The sequence below is a fragment of the Sardina pilchardus genome, chromosome 20 (assembly GCF_963854185.1).
Source record: "Sardina pilchardus chromosome 20, fSarPil1.1, whole genome shotgun sequence".
NCBI lineage: Eukaryota > Metazoa > Chordata > Actinopteri > Clupeiformes > Clupeidae > Sardina > Sardina pilchardus.
This window is the reverse complement of record NC_085013.1, coordinates 8,148,534-8,165,936: the sequence shown is the minus strand read 5'-3', so window position 1 is coordinate 8,165,936 and position 17,403 is coordinate 8,148,534. Positions and strand designations below refer to the sequence as shown.

Below are 17,403 nucleotides of genomic sequence, written 5' to 3'. Positions count from 1 at the left end.
AAGTTCAATGATCCCACTGGAGCCTCCAGTGGAATATTGGCAAAATTGGACACTTTATTACGAGGTTATGTATGGAATGCTAAACAGCCTGGTGGTCAAGCCCTTCAGGTCAATAAGATGGATGGGGGCTGGCATGTCCTACTTTTAAGGTTTAACATTGGGAATTCATATGAAAAAGTTTAAGATGCTGGGTGTGGGAGGACATTACTTTGTGGAGAATAGAACAATAATTAATAGCACCAATAGGTTGAATAGGTGCTCTCCAAGTAATGTGTGCTGCATTATGGTCTGATCCTGATGTATATACAAGTGTTCAGAGCAGCAGAAGAACATGTAAAAATGATGCAAATCATCCCCATTATGGCATAATAGTCACCTTCTGTCTGGGGGAAAACAATTTGCAATATTTTTTTGTGTGAAATAAACGCAACTTTTCATAAGCGAGATAGAGATGCGTCAGAAGTGGGTCAAGGCATGGGCTGGGAGGCTATTCGGGATCATGTTGCTGGTGCCTCAAAACACCCAAATCATGGGGACATACACTTGAAATTCTGATACGATTGAGATACGAAATGGGTTTGGTTTCTGACCCATATTGTTCATTCTGCCCCCATGGAATAATTGGCTCTTTTATGCATGTTTCTGCATGTTCAATGGATCCTGCTAAACATCTCTCTTTCTGAAAAAAAAAAAACTCCTCCTAATTTACAGGCAAGCTTAGATGATAGTCCAGTGTTGGAGACCTCATGATATTTCTAGTGTTCATTGGCCTCGGCCATTTTTGGACATTTCTTACCTTGTCATCAGCAAGAATAAGTGATGTTCAGCACATACAATTTTATGAAGGGAGAATTTGATATCTAATTTAAAAGATCTTCTGTTGAGATAGGAATGCTCTGTCTGTGTCTGTAATAACAACCTGCTGGATGGTGGAGGGGGGTGGGGTAGAAGAGGTAGATAAGGTGCTGTAGAGGTGGAGTGGATGGGGAGGAGGGTTTGATATCAAAATGTGTTTAGAAACTTGAAATATATAAATGTATTTAGTTGTTTTGACAATAAAATCAATGACAAAAGACATAAACAAATGCTACTCCCTGTGCAATCACTGGGTCTATTTAAACTGTACATGGACTACAAGAAGTGAAATCATAACGTTTGATCTCCTTTCAGGGAGATTACTCTGTGATCACACGAGATTCACTTCGTGGATGAGTTTGGATTTTTCCAGGGTAACAATTCCTATAGGCTTAAGTTTTAAATTGAATAGGCTAACTCAATATTGACCTAAATCCTTTGGGTAGACAACGACTTATACAAACAGGCTACACTTTTTATTAAACATGTACACTCGACATGGATTAAGTCATGCCATTTGAGAGTAATTCATTCTTAATGAACATCTTATATTACCAATAGGCGGGTATTGCTCTGTGGTATGTCAGTAACCTCAGAGAGAGAGTGTGTGAATTTGCTTGCTCACTGTTCGGCTTCTCTAGCCTGGCGCTCTCCTCGCGGTTTTCTCCCTCCCCTCAAGTTCGATGTGCTCTGCACTCCGATCTCAGTGCGGGAGACGGCATAGCTAAACATGGCGTCGGACGGAATGATTTTAACAAACCACGACCACCAAATTCGAGTCGGAATCCTTACGGGTAAGTGCCAAATTGCTAAAACTAGTAATAATAAGTCTTATTTATATCCCCTCGGCAGTTTGCGTCGTTTGTCATTACGGTGTGTTGTCGCGCTGGTTTGCACTGTCAACCCAGCTGTTTCTCCGACGCGCTCTATGCCTGACAGGCAGCAGGCTTGTAGGCTACCACAGCCGCGTTCCTCGACTCAATTCGGGCGACGTTTGTAGGCTACATACCTTCGTGTATAGCATTTTCTTTTGGTTGTTTCATGTTCAGACGCTTCTGATACACCGTCTAGCTGCGTTAGATTTATCTGCGGTCTGTTGCATATTTCATTTCTCGCTGTCAGGAAAACAGTTTTGTATGATGAATAATTCATACATTGTACGCACATCGAACCGCTAACCTTAGCTATGGAAATCATGATTAGAGTCTTATGGAATGTTTTGTTACAACCTAAATGAATGATCAGTGTAGCTTACTATTTCCTTGCAGGTTAATCCGCAAACGGAAGATGCTATTTCTTGGTTGCAACTGTAATATGAAAATGTCGCCTTGGAGCACACGGTGGTTCGAAATTGATCAGCATGTCATCTGCAGTCGGTTACGCTGTTTCATTTTGGTCGGGCTATATTTTTTTCTACTGGTCTCCTCGCTTCGGAGGTTATTATTTTGGTTGCATGCATGGCCACTAGAGCTGTCTTGTTGGTGCTGTTAGCGGCATATGTGAAACAGAGTCAGCCAATGTTTGTCACCTCGAGTCCAACTGCCTCGTTGAGACCGATCAGATAGGCTGCCTCTACCTTCTGCCGCGTCTGACAACCTATTAAAATTGTTTCTCAATGGTGTTTTCGCTTGATACTGACGGCAAGTCGTGACATGGGTGTATTTTACATGTAGTGGCGTGGACGCTCTCGGTACTTTACGTGACAACCATATTTTTTCTGATAGTCTGGAGTTTCTCACTATTAAATGGTCATGATACTGTATGCGTTCGTGTCCGTCTGCGGTCCCTCTTGCCTTGTGGGAATTTATCCTAAATATACATGTACCTGGGAACCCCCTCCCCACAATCACATTAGGGACTGAAGCTCACGCTCTCTCTCTCTCTGTCTCTCTCTCTCTCTCTCTCTCTCTCTCTCTCTCTCTCTCTCTCTCTCTCTCTCTCTCATACACACACACACACACACACACACACACACACACACACACACCTCTGTACGCGATGAGATTGCAGGCAGGCTGCTGTCCGCTGGCTTGGGGTACTGAAACACGTTCAGCTGCTGCCGTTCGATGCTGCTCGCGCTCACGTGTAGCCTACAGAAGTGGTGACTCCCCTAGCTTTGAAACGGCCAGAGAGAGGTTTGATGGGATTCCCGTGGACACCGAATACAGCCCTTTCATATGAAGACATCAGCTAATGTGCTGTTAGTCACACCAGCGAGCCCCCCTTCCACTCCTCTCCCCTCCCTTTCCGCGTTTGATCGGTTAGCACGGTCCCTTCGCTGTGTACTGACATTTCGTGGTAGCAGCTGCTGTTTTGCGCGTCCGCGCGCGCGTGTGTGTGTGTGTGTTCGTGGTGGTGCATAGTTGGCGCGAGTGGAAGAAAGGAGGATTAAAAAGAGGGAACAAATGGACACCGTCATGTAACTGACACAGCGAAATAATGAAACGATTGGGCATGTGAATATTTGGGCTACTAGGCAGGCGCTGTAAACGTGGTTATTTATGCGAATTTGGAATCATTGCCTTGGCAATGCTTGAGTACCAGCATGTGCCATTGCTGCCTCTGGCTTTGGTTTAAGGGAGAAATGTTGGCATTAGTTCTAAGGGGGCGTCTTTGATGAATTATCTTGATAGGAGTGGGCAACCTGACTGTTGGGCTATCTCTCATTTTGCCCTCTCATACGCAATACATTGTTGCTTGCCAGCATCTCCGAGCCAGGTTGCATCTCAATTCTTGAATTTCTTTCCTTTAGTTGTCCACATCAAATGGACAGGTGAACCATTGCAGTGGAATAGACCCAGGTGTGTGTGTGTGTGTGTGTGTGTGTGTGTGTGTGTGTGTGTGTGTGTGTGTGTGTGTGTGTGTGTGTGTGTGTGTGTGTGTGTGTGTGTGTGTGTGTGTGTGTGTGTGTGTGTGTGTGTGTGTGTGTGTGTGTGTGTGTGTGTGTGTGTGTGTGTGTGTGTGTACTCTTACTCCTGGACCAGAACATGAAGGAGGCTGTTTCTGTCAGCACAGCCCTTTTTTTCGCTATACTCCAAGTGGCTGGGTATCCACACAGCAGTGACCTCAGAACTAAACTGCAGACACTCATTCAAATGCTGGTCAGAACTGTGGGGGCGGAACTCCAAACAGTCAAGCAGAGGAACCACAGAGAGAGAAAAGTGTGAATTGTCAAATGCAGTGTGAAGCTCCATCAGTCTGAGAAAAAAGCTGACTCTGCCCTCCCTGTGTGTGTGTGTGTGTGGATTGACTAGGCTGTTTTTGATACTCTCGATGTACAAGCAAATGACATAACTAAACAATCGCAAACTGTCAACCTGGGTTAAGTGGTTTGTTATCCTCTTGGGGCATAATTTGTTAAATTGATGCTGGTCGTTTAACAACAGTATTGTGTCATTTTCATCTTAAGATCATGATTTCATTAGATCTAAAGAAGGTTTTTTTCTTTTTCTGGAGACCCCACAGCTACACGCCACACATATGTGGGAGGAACAAAGAAGGGGCAGGTCTGTGATTGGTTGACGATACTCTGAGATAGTTGTGTGATGGGGCTGGGAAGTGTGCCTTTGCTGGCAGAACCCAGTTAATATTGAAATGAAATCTAAAATGGATGACTTTTTGTTATATTTGGGAATCCATTTGTACTATGAAGTAACAATTTCAAACAATCCCTCTCAGATCTCTTGTTCCAAAGCCATACAGCTCATGGCATTTTAGACACCACTGCTCATGTAAAGCCATATGCTGGAAAATGTGTTGCTTCAAAAGACATTACATATGAAAAATTGGTGGAACCTGGTGCTCCCAGGGTCATCTGCACCTTTAGAAGTTGTGGTGCATGTTAACATTTTCGTAGTTTGTTGATGTATTTCCTCCAAAACTGGATTCTGTCCTAGTCCTTCAAAGCAGAAGACAGGCTAAAACAAAGATGGCAATTCCCAACATGTTTGGTTTTGATAACTAGACTCAGCTTTTTTGAAATCATCAGTCTCATGACTCAATGATGCTTTGGACTTGGACAGTGTTTTGCTTTTCATGTGCCATTCACAGGCTTTGTAGACTACTGTCATTGGCCATAGGCTCTGGTTTGAGCCACATTTCACATTTCTTGTAGGATTGGAGCAGAATTACATTGATACAAAGACATGTATGTATTGTAGGACTATATTGTGACACAAGGGCATAAACTGTGCATGGTTTACACATGGTGTGTACCGATTAGCATTCCCTTCTAAATGAGGGCAAATGTGGAATTGGCATTGTGGGTATTTCAGGGGCATAAGGGCCAGTGCTCAGGTGTCAGGTGTGAAGTCAGTGACGTGTATGTGTGTGTGCGCATACATCTGTGTGTGTGTGGTATTTATACTTCCTGATTGACTTCTGAGGCTGGACCATGTGTGCATTTGGGTGGCGATCATGTGAAGTGGGAATTGTCATTTATAATTTACTAATCAAATTTGCAACCAATTAAAGCATACATCTAAAGTGAATTGGTAAACAAAATTATCATGATATTTAGTGGGAGAATTAAAGGGGAAAATAACTCCCTATCTTTCTCTCTTGCTGCTCTCAACATCCCTATTCAAAGACACCAGCATCAAAGGCTCCTTCAGGGCTCTTGCCAGCCTGCTTGTGTGTGTGTGTGTGTGTGTGTGTGTGAGAGAGAGAGAGAGAGAGAGTGTGTATGTGTGTGTGTGTGAGTGTGTGTGAGAGGGAGAGTCTTACCAGCCTGTCAGAGCCTGTCTCAGTGCTGTTCAAAGTGCTGATCACATCCATCCGCAGCTACGCATGCCGCACGCACACACACACACACACACACACACACACACACTCTCTCCTCTGTTTCGCTTCTTTTCCTTTTGCAGTACAGCTGGAGCGCTTGAAAGAACAAATTAAAGTCAGGTACCTGCCTGTCACCATGCTCCCCCTCTGCTTTGCTTTCATTGTATCGCCTCCTGATGGGGAAGTGGAACCCCTGTGCCCTAAGAAGTGTGTGTGTGTGTGTGTGTGTGTGTGTGTGTGTGTGTGTGTGTGTGTGTGTGTGTGTGTGTGTGTGTGTGTGTGTGTGTGTGTGTGTGTGTGTGTGTGTGTGTGTGTGTGTGTGTGTGTGTGTGTGTGTGTGTGTGTGTGTGTGTGTGTGTGTGTGTGTGTGTGTGTGTGTGTGTGTGTGTGTGTGTGTGTGTGTGTGTGTGTGTGTAGGAATGTGGACTCAGGAGTAGGGTGGTGTGAACTGCAGGACTTGCAACATTTCTAGATCTCTAATAGGCAGCTTTAGGCAAGGCATTTCTTAAGATTTTGGCAGCCCGAAGTGAATTGGAATAGCTGAAATACAAAAGAGTATTTTTTATGTAGTAAGGTGGATGTTTGGAAAGTAATATAAATATTTATTTAACTACAGCCATAACGATCATCATAAATAATACATTATGCTTTTCATTAAGTTTGAGAAATCACAAGCTTGCCCACCCCGATGCTGAGTAATGTAAATCAAAAATAATGCTGAACTGTATTTTGATTTGATTAGGCACCATTTATTACTCTCTCTAAACATTTTCAGTAGCAGTCTTGGAAACATAAACCCGACGTTCACTTCTCATAGAGAGACATACACCCAACGTATACCCCTCATAGAGTGACTTGGTTTGGAATCGTCGGACAAAAAATGTCATTGCACGTCTGTTCACGCTAATGAACAGGCTAATGAAAATCGAATTGAATCAATAAGATCAAATAGGTGAAATGAAAGTAAATGTGTACTCTACGTTGGCTACTGATGGCTTTTGTCTTTGGTAACTCCATTCCAAAAATGATGGTCATCAAACGACCAGAAATGTGAAGAGTTCAATTGTAAGAATAGATAATGCATTTGAATGATTATTGAATTGTGAACTATTATTTGCCTTCCAGGTAAAATGTAATCTCTGCTCTTCTGGTGCATTATTTTGCATTGAATGCTAGTGTGGCAGAATTTTTTTAGGCATCAAAGTACCAACTAGAGCCTCTCAGATAAACACAGTCTTGTTAGTGGACAGACCGTACTCATTCAGTCGTCGTTCCCCCTCCAATTAACAAGTCAAAAGAGCTGAAAGGGTGGTCTTACAGATGAATTTGGGAATTGAAACTTCTTGTTGACGTCTGTTTGAATGCAGGCCTTTACTCGATTCCAAGCAAAACATTCTCACCATCAGCGCAGCCATTGGTTTTTTGTTTTGAGCCCTGGACTGCATGCTTGTGGCATCTCTTGGTAACTTGCGGTGTCTCTTATTGCCATCCTTTTGCAACATATTGCATTTTGACTTCTGGTAAAGCCACAGCCATCAGTGTTTCATGTGGAACACTGTTCCCCTTGGGGTCAGGGAAGGGTGGACCCCAGCCTGGTTTATGTGATGGTGCGTGGTCTTCATATTGCAACATTTCTACTTGCATCTTTCCAGCAGGGTTACTGACACCACCTGCCATGCCCCCAAATTTAGAGCTTTTCAACTACCCAAGTGTGTATTGTGTTTTGCGCACTAGGAATTATATGCAAACATCAGCTTGGGTTTAATTGATTATTGACAATTTCTGAACATAAGTCATTAAACTTTGTTAGCAAGCTTTGTCCTTATTTGCAGAAGTCCCCATATTACTACATAAAAGGACTTAAGTCATATGAACTGCTATATGAAGAATGACTTCAATGACCGTCATAAATGACTTGCTAAATACTTTTGTGTTTAGATAGTTTTGTTTACATCATTGTGTTATATAATTAAATTAAACTCAGCTGTGCAGTATGTAATTCCCTCCCTTCTCTTTTCCGACGCCTTAATGCTAGTAAGAGACCTAGCATGCCTGGGCTTTTAGCTCAATTGTTAACATGCTCAACTCCCGATCCGAGGTGCTGCAGTTCATGGGTTCGAGTTGGGGCGTGTGCAAGGCTAAGTGCGGTCAATAGATCGCAGATTACATTGGTGCCGTGGCCCGTGACCCGGATCTGGAGTGAGGTTTGTTTCTAGCGCACAGTTAACACAGTGCAGGTTGCGGCTACACAATATGACTGAATACGTGGTCTTTCAACTTTCACTCTCGTCGATGAGCCTTACTTCCTGACCCAGCTGTCACCCCAATGACTGCAAGCTGTTTGACTGTTTGCCATCATTGCTATAGCTCCAAAAACGCTTTCGTAAAGGTAGTCCTTATTGCCCTTAAATGCTTCTTCCTCGAAATTGTAGCGTTTCCCAGCAGACCTTGATATGGACAGCACAGGTCACATTGGCTTTGCTCTCTCTCTCTCTCTCTCTCTCTCTCTCTCTCTCTCTCTCGCTCTCTCGCTCTACGATCACATTTTAAGCAGAAGCCATAAAGCCCTCTCAGGCCACGCTGGACACAGTGAGTAATGAGATTACGAACCTCGCTGCCAGACTTTCAGGAATCGGGAGAAAGGGCCATGTCACTGGAAGACTTGGGCGCCTGCCAAGGCGCAGTCCAAGTCTTAAGTCAACAGTTGCAGGCTGATATGACTTAATGAAAGATAGTTCCAGGAGTAAGTAGCCGGGCTACGCTCCGAGATCAATCATGGCCGTGATCACGCAGCGATTATGTACAAAACAACTCGGGGGAAGGGCAGTCGAAAATAAGCAAGCAGAGAGGCCCCCATGTCACAGGCATCAGCTGGGTGTCAATGAAGAGCCTGGCAGGACGCTGCAAGCACGGTTTGTTATTTTCCTACAATACCCAGAATCCTGTCTGTCTGATCATGTGACACTGCATACTTCAGGTTAAGGTCACTAGTCATAGCTGGAGCTGATACAAGGTTATATTGCGAGGTCAATGAGGTTTTCTCATAGTTCCTCTGTTTTGAAAACTGTTACGTCATAGTGCAAGTATCGCCACAAAACACACCATGTACCAGTACAGCAAATTTGACTTTTGCTTCGATTTAGCAATGTACTGTAATAAAAGTATCTGTATATTTGTGTAACTATTAGCATATCTATTATTTGTGATGAGAAAGATCAGCATCTATACTATTATCCATACTATATATGTATATCCTATAGACAGTAGTGTCTGCTCACTACACTTTACATTCACCATGCAGCCAATAAATGGAATGTCTACTTAACTTCCGTCCGGTAGTGGACGCATGATGCTGCCTCTACTTCAGTTAGTCTTGAAAAGCTCGGACTCGAATCCTATTTCTGTCATCTCACGTTATCTGTCTTTTACCCTGCCACACACACACACACACACACACACACACACATGCATCCACACATAGCTTCACGCAACCCAACCCCTACGATGTATTTCGGGCCCAAAAAGCACCAGTGTGCCACCTGCTTCCTCTCCCCTCTCCTCTTTTTCTCTATTCCTTCCTTCCTCTGTCTACCTTTCCGCTTCTCTCTCTCTCTCTCGCTCCGTGTGTTTTCTCTTCAGGCGGCATCGGACCGCGCGGCGGCGGCGGCGGTGGCGGTAGCGGTAGCGGCAGCGTGGGCCCCACAGGGCAGACACTCCTGCCACACTAGGTTGACCATTCATAAAAGTGTAATGTCTCCTAAGAGTGCCGGCGCCGGGGCTCCCTCCCAGCAGTGGCTGTATAGTGTGTGTGTGTAGCGCGGTAGTGGCTGTATAGTGTGTGTGTGTAGCGCGGTAGTGGCTGTGGCAGCAGTAGCAGCGCCGCTTGTATTTTTAGAGCAGAGCGCGCCGAGCAGTGAGTCGTGGCGAGTACTCCTCCGCCGCCGCCGCCGAAGCGCTCGGGCCCCCTCGCGTCGGATCTGCCCCCCCCAGCTGCCATCTCCCGCGCCCCAGTGTCAGAGCCAGACAAGAGAAAGGGAGTGAGTGAGAGGGAATGAAAAGGGATAGAGAGAAAGAGAAAGTGAGACAGAGAGAGGGAGAGAGAGTGTGTGGAAAAAGTGTGTGGCTGTAGCATTCTCATTCATTGCACATAGTAAATTAGCTGCAAAGGAAAAATGTTGAGACGTATGAGGTTTTTTTTTATCTTTGGCAAACAAGAGATAGAGAAAAGTGTGTGCATGTGTTTGTGTGTGTGTGTGTGTGTGTGTGAGAGAGAGAGAGAGACAGGGGGCTGCGTTCTGCATGGCTGTGGGCTACATGTATTCCCCGTGCAGAACTGTCACAGGACTGTGTTGTGAACGACTGGAGAATGAGAGAGAGGGAGAGGGAGGGAGGGAGGGAGGGAGAGAGAGCCATCATTAAGCTTCACATGTTGGCCCACTCCATTACCGTGATTCCCATTCATCCAGGGTTCTTAGCCTGCTGAGAGAGCGCTTAGGTCATCATCCATGCACGGCACCATTGATGGAAGCTCTCAACACAGGAAAAGCCCTCACTGGAGATTTTTCTCCCCCTCTGGGCATCTGGGTCTTTAGTCCTGTGTGTGTGTGTGTGTGTGTGTGTGTGTGTGTGTGTGTGTGTGTGTGTGTGTGTGTGTGTGTGTGTGTGTGTGTGTGTGTGTGTGTGTGTGTGTGTGTGTGTGTGTGTGTGTGTGTGTGTGTGTGTGTGTGTGTGTGTGTGTGTGTGTGTGTGTGTGTGTGTGAGAGATGTGGGGTAGTTGGCTGTGTCTTAATGGGCCAGAACATGTGATCGCTAGCCATGTGATCGCTAGCCATGGCTAACGTGCACATTCACTAATCAAGGCCAGCTTTAACTGTGACATTTCGTAATATCATGTCTATATTGTCTGTGTGTGTGTGTGTGTGTGTGTGTGTGTTAGGGGTGGATTCACATGTGTGGGTAGCTTGAGAGATTGTCGGTGTGTTGATAAGCAAACACATGACCAGCATTCGATTGGCGGTCATGGGTGCAGACAGACACATGCCTTAACCAGGGGTCGTCTCACAGTGATAACCTCCCCCGGCCTCTTCCCTCCTCTGGGGGTGAAAGGGCTCTTGTCCTGGGGCTGCATCATGAGATCCAGGGCCTGGTGTGGAGGTCCCCCTTCCGTGTCAGTGGAACTAACCCCGCTAGCTGTCTGTGACTGACACATGACTGGAACAGTTTGGAGGCTTTAGCCATAATGTCTGCTGATTGCCTGACACAGACATGGTGGCTTGTCTCATATCATCCATCTGTGCTGTGCTGGCATCGATGTACACACACACACACACACACACGCGTACACACACACACAAAATCATGATTGGTGTGTAGATCCGATGTGTAAGTGGGAGGCGATGTTGCTAATGCTAATGGCTCTGGTGTGTGTGTGTGTGCGTGTGTGTGCGTGTGTGCGCGTGTTTGTGTGTGCGCACTGCGCCTCCGGAGCTCTTAATCCGGAGGCAGCGGTAATCTGCCCGTGATCTCTGCTGGGCGGCCCACTCACCCATCTCCACATGGAGAGCCGGTGCACACAGGGCCTCCATCATCCCTCCATGCAGATGAGCATCTCACAGCACACAGGCACCGCCATCACCCCGCACTGCACCAGGGCGCACAGGGGCTTTGTCAAGTCTTTGGTTGGATTTGCGTGTGTGTTGTGTGTGTGTGTGTGTGTGTGTGTGTGTGTTAAAGTGCATGCATGTGTGATGTCTTCCTTTTTTTTTTATCTGGAGCATAAAACATTTATGGATCAGTTTAAGCTTGACTTTACAATATGGCGTATTATGGCTGCGTGCTGGTTTGGTACACAAGATGAAATGTGTTGTTCAGCTGTTGAGCTGGGTGCGTGTGAGTGTGTTTAGGGCCACAGCTTTTTGTCTAGATGGGCTACATAGAATGGAGCTGTGGCAAATACTCCACAGACCTTTATAATAGTATAAGTTACTCACTTATCAGGACATTGATAAGCAGATGCTGATATACTATCACAGTAGATGTTTAGCGATAACATGGTAAGGCTGTTCAGGATGCTAATGTGGACTAGCTCTTGATGTAAATGCCCATAGTGGATTACAGATGTACAGAAGATGGTTGTTAACCTGGTCCTCAGTTAGGTTGGCTCCTGTTACTTTGGATTTGACACTTAGTGTATGACCACAATTTGGTTATGATGGCCTGTATGGGATTAGTGTGTGTGTGTGTGTGTGTGTGTGTGTGTGTGTGTGTTTGGGGTGAGCTCACCGTTGCCGAGCGCTGTAGCATGCTCCCCAGGCAGCGTGTGAATAATTAAACTTCACCGGCAGCCGGAGGCCTGCGCTCTCCTCTCCTCTCCTCTCCTCGGTTCTCCTCTCCTCGGTTCTCCTCTCCTTCCCCCCCGCTGGAAGTCATCTCTTTAGCTCCTGTCATCCGGACATAAATCACAGAGCGCTCTCGTCACCACCGCCGCGATTGACACCTCCTGCCTGCGCGAGAGAGAGAGAGAGGGGAGGGGAGGGGAGGGAAGGGGAGGGAAGGGGGGGAGAGAAAGAGGGGAAGGGAGGGGAGCAAGCTCCAGGAAAGGCACACTATTGGCTACAGCTACACTCTGACTAAATAAAGGGGGGGTACACTCACCCACAGCCTCAACCCCTCAAATCCTCATATAGTCGGACATCCCTGTATCTTCCGTACTCCACATCCGTCAAATCATGCAAATCGCACAGTTCACTGGTGATCTTTATAATCATTTTTAATGCCATAAAAGGGTTAATAAAGGTCATACTCTGCATAAGCATGACTGCGATCAAGCAGCAGGAGTGATGCCTGAACCAACCAGTGCTGCAGCGACGTCCTGTCGTGGGCAGCGGTTTTAGCGTCCAGTGGAACGGCAATCAACATGGCTTCGGTTGGCGATCCCTTTGTCTCGTTCCTTGACCTTGTGGTGGTGGCTGGTTTGTGCTGAGGGATGGCTGGACGCTCTCTCCGTGACACCAGTTCTCTAGCCGCACACTCTATCAGTGGGCCCCCCAAATCCAATTGGCTCCGTAAATACTCAAGTGCACGAGTCCCCTCAAGGTGAATGAAAGTCACTGCCGCTGTTGAGCCCCGGTGAGGGAGAGGTAGAGAGCGGTCAGTATGCTCTGGACACACACACACACACACACACGGATACACACACGGACACACACGGACAGGACAGGACAGTGGGGACTCCATGAGGCACCTGAGGACAGCTGTGGGTGGGCCATCAGTGGACGTCACAGAATTGATGACCAGAGGGGCAGATACAGTCCCGTGTGTCCAAGATTAATCAGCAGTGAATGGGACACGGGTGAACCTGCAATTTGTTAGAGGGAGAGGAGAAAAATCGCTTGCCTATGCACAGACAAACATAGATGCTTAATACGACTACTCAGGCATAGTTGCATACACACACACACGCACACACACGCACACACACACACACTAGCTGAGGTTATGATAAAAGTATCAAACTAATTACCCCAAGCTGACTTTTTAAGGGAAAAATGTTGCTGGGGACAAAATCACATTTCCCGAAAAGCCATACGGTCATATTCCTACCAGCTATATTTAGGAACTCGCAAGCTGCATAAGACACACACACACACACACACACACACACATACACATACACACACACACACACACACACACACACACACACACACACACACACACACACACACACACACACACACACACACACACACACACACACAAAGCTGTACCCAGAGAAGCCCGGCTTTCTGCAGTTGTCCGGAGAGTGAAAAGTCTAAGTAGGGCATATCTGCTTACAGGCACTTATTTTTTTCTGTAGTGCAGATGTGCTCTCCCTCTCCCTCTCTCTCTCTCTCTCTCTCTCTCTCTCTCTCTCTCTCTCTCTCTCTCTCTCTCTCTCTCTCCTGTTTCATTTCCCCCCATGCACAGTATGATCTCTTTGCTCGATCCCTCTCTTACCCTGCACCTCCCTCCTCAGTAGCTCCCCAGTGCTGCTCCTCATGCTGGAGGAGAGGAGCGGGGAGGGAGAGGAGATGAAAGGTGAGGAGCGTGGAGGAGAGGAGCAGAGAGGAGATGAGCAGAGAGGAGATGAGCAGAGAGGAGAGGAGAGGAGCAGAGAGGAGAGCAGCAGAGAGGAGAGGAGAGGAGAGGAGCAGAGCAGAGCGGAGAGGAGCGGAGAGGAGCGGAGAGGAGAGGAGAGGAGAGGAGAGGAGAGGAGAGGAGAGGAGAGGAGAGGAGAGGAGTGGGGCTGATTCATGCTCATCACCCCACGTCCTCTCTACCTGCTCGTGGTGAGGAGGGGAGAGTGGAGTTCACGGATGTGCTTATGGCCACATTAACCCTGGTGTTTGTGTGTGTGTGTGTGTGTGTGTGTGTGTGTGTGTGTGTAAGATAGAGAGAGAGAGATATTCAAAAGTGAACCCTGACATTCTGAGTGCATCTGTAGTCCCAAAAATACCCTGCAGTTTGATGCACTAAAACCCAGGAGCTGAACCCAGATAAGAGTCCTCTTAGCCAGCTGGTACCGGAGCTCAGTAACAAAAACTATCCATAACGCACCAAGATTGTAATATACAGTATGTTTAAAGGGATAATCCGGAGTGAAATGCACTTTAGATCAATTTTTCGGACTATTGGGAGTACATACGTTGAGTTGACACCAAAATCATGTCATTCGGATGTATTTTGAGAAAGTTTGAGTTCACCGTTTTTAGCCAAAACTCGTTAGCCTGTAGGTGACCGGGGCAGGTCCTTTCGCCACTACAAAACGCTATTTTTATACCTCTTCTACTGTTCCAAACAACGCTACACTTACGTGGTAGTGAGTAGAGGGTCCCTAAAGCCAAACCGAAGTATCCCCACGTCTTTATGTGGTCGGATAGAGAGTCCAGAATGAATTTAATCGAGTCAGTACCTTCCGGAAATGTCGCTGTGGCAGCTGCGCAACGCTTCAACAACACTTTACTAACATTTCCGGAAAGGTACTGACTCGATTAAATTCATTCTGGACTCTCTATCCGACCACATAAAGACGTGGGGATACTTCGGTTTGGCTTTAGGGACCCTCTACTCACTACCACGTAAGTGTAGTGTTGTTTGGAACAGTAGAAGAGGTATAAAAATAGCGTTTTGTAGTGGCGAAAGGACCTGCCCCGGTCACTTACAGGCTAACGAGTTTTGGCTAAAAACGGTGAACTCGAACTTTCTCAAAATACATCCGAATGACATGATTTTGGTGTCAACTCAACGTATGTACTCCCAATAGTCCGAAAAATTGATCTAAAGTGCATTTCACTCCGGATTATCCCTTTAAGTCTTATGTTTTAAGTGTATGTAAAGACATTTCATGGTCTTTCTGTTCTTCTGACCTTGCTATGGTTTACTTATGGCTTTGGCTGAACCATATGCCCTATTTGTCATTCCAGCAAGTCGTTAACTTGAACTGAATGAGAGACAGAGAGGGCATAAGAGATATGTTGTAATGGAGTAACATGGAGTGGGTGATCATTTTAGAATGGAGAAGGAACCCACACCCGTCACCAGCTGTTTCCTCACGTGTGATGAAATAATTCCCTTTTTGTGGAGACTGACCCTATTCTCTCTTCACGCTAATATGACTGTGTCCCTGGTAGAGGCTGAATGGGGATGGGAGTTATGGATGGATGGCAGTTATGGTTGTGAGTGATGGTGTGTGTTAGTGTGTGTGTGTTTGTTTGTGTGTGTGTGTGTGTGTGTCTTTCTTTGGGGGAGAGAGAGAGGGAGAGAGTAAGGAGGAAATCCATGCACTTTCTCGCTCACACACACACACATGCATGTACATACACACACTTACAAGCTCTCTTACAAGCAATCACATGCAAGTTCATACATTCACTAAACCTTGAAAAAGCAATCAGTATCGGGAAAAATCTCACAATAATCACTGGGACATTCCAACGCACCAACTAAAGCAACTATTTGCCCTTCAATTCCGCGTGGGAGCCGCTTGCGTGGATAAGAAGTACGCATGCATCAGCGCGCTGGGATTAGGCAGAAAAACATAGATTATAATCTGAGCTCCACGCTGCCCTTCGAGAAGAGCTGGATTGAACTCTCTGTCGGTTGGCTGTTGCTTCAGTGTTTTGTATATTCGACTGTAATCTGTGGCCCAGTACAACAGGACTGATGATCCAGGCGTAGGGATCCGTCGGTCTCTTCACTGCACTGACTGTGGCAGGACACGGCCGACCACAGTGAGGTGATGTGATCAGGGGACTGAGGGAACTACATTTTCATGGTGTGTTTGTTTGTTAGAGAGTAAGCGTGTGTTTCGAACACACGGCACATGGTGAAAGCATTGTATGTGAATCATAGGCTGTCATGGCTGTGTGATTTCAGCAACAGTGAATATGTACACGTGTATGTATGTGTGTGTGTGTGTGTGTGTGTTTGTGTGTTGTGTTCTCCTTATGGTAATAGCAAGTCATCAAAGTGAAGACGTTTACTGCCCACTAGGGAATTGTGTTACGTGAGATTGTATGTGTTTGTGTGTGTACGTGTAGGTGTGTTTGTGTGTACGTGTGTGTGTGTTTGTGTGTATGTGTGTGTGTCTGCATGTGGCCTCCAAGACTGTGCCTCCATAAATCTAAATCTCCACCTTGGCTATTTCTTCTCCTCTTTTTCTCTTCCTCACTCCCTTTTTTGCTCTCTCTCTCTCTCTCTCTCTCTCTCTCTCTCTCTTTCTTCCTCCCTCCCTATTCTCCTTCTTCAAGTGCTCACTCCATCCAGGTTAAGGCATGCCTGTCACTCCCAGATGGATTGCCCCCCCCCCTTCACCCAGTCATCATTTATCTGTTTTTCCCATCTACCACCTCCCCACCAGCCCCCACTCAGTAGACCCCAGACCCCAGAGAATTCCAGCCCAAGGTGTGTGTGTGTGTGTGTGTGTGGTGTGTGTGGTGTGTGTGGTGTGTGTGGTGTGTGGTGTGTGTGTGGTGTGTGTGTGGTGTGTGTGTGTGGTGTGTGTGTGGTGTGTGTGTGGTGTGTGTGTGGTGTGTGGTGTGTGTGTGTGTGTGTGTGTGTGTGTGTCTCTGTTGTATAGTCCCTATGGTAACAGTCATCAAAGTGAAGACGTTTACTGGCCGGATAATGGTGATGCCGGAAGGTGTCCGACTACGAGGATGCCTTGGCGAAGGTCAGGTGACCATCTCACTCGTCCTCCCCTCCTCCCTTCTTTTTTTTTTTGGGGGGGGGGGGGGGGGTAGGGGGTGGCTTCAGGAAGAGCGAGTGATATGGACACGGGAGCAGAGGAGTGGAGGAGTGAAAGGAGGAGGCCAAATATAGGCTGTGTGGAATGTGGAAGTGCTGCAGTGACGTGGCTGTTGCATATTTATAAGCGGCTACTCCATATTCATAGGTGGCTATTCCATATTTATAAGCGCTTCATAAAACATGAATTAGTGGGATGGCCTTTTTTGATTGTGCTAGTTTCAAATGCGGATGAGATGAGGGATGACCGCTTCCTCTCCGCGTGTGCCTGTGCGTCTGTGTGTGTGCGTGCGTGTAGGGGTGTGTGTGTGTGTGGTGTGCGTGTGTGTATGCACCTATGAGAGTAAGAGAAAGGTGGTGAGCTTCAACCGCCAACTTGCAGATAGAATTTTTGGAATGCTCTGTGTGTGTGAATCATGTGTGTGTCTTAGAACCTCTGTATACAGTAGGTGTCTTTGTGTGTGTGTGTGTGTGTGTGTG

General features: G+C 46.5%; 1 protein-coding gene across 5 annotated transcripts in view; it reads left to right on the top strand.

Moving 5' to 3' along the window:
• Positions 1–1,536: 1,536 nt before the first annotated feature.
• gphna (gephyrin a) overlaps positions 1,537–17,403 on the top strand; it is a 70,664-nt gene continuing 54,797 nt past the window's right edge. For all 5 annotated transcript variants that reach the window (XM_062522090.1, XM_062522091.1, XM_062522089.1 and 2 more), the window contains exon 1: positions 1,537–1,649. In XM_062522090.1, coding sequence (XP_062378074.1) covers positions 1,586–1,649 — 64 coding nt within the window. In that variant the 5' untranslated portion in view covers positions 1,537–1,585. The remainder of the gene's footprint in view (positions 1,650–17,403) is intronic.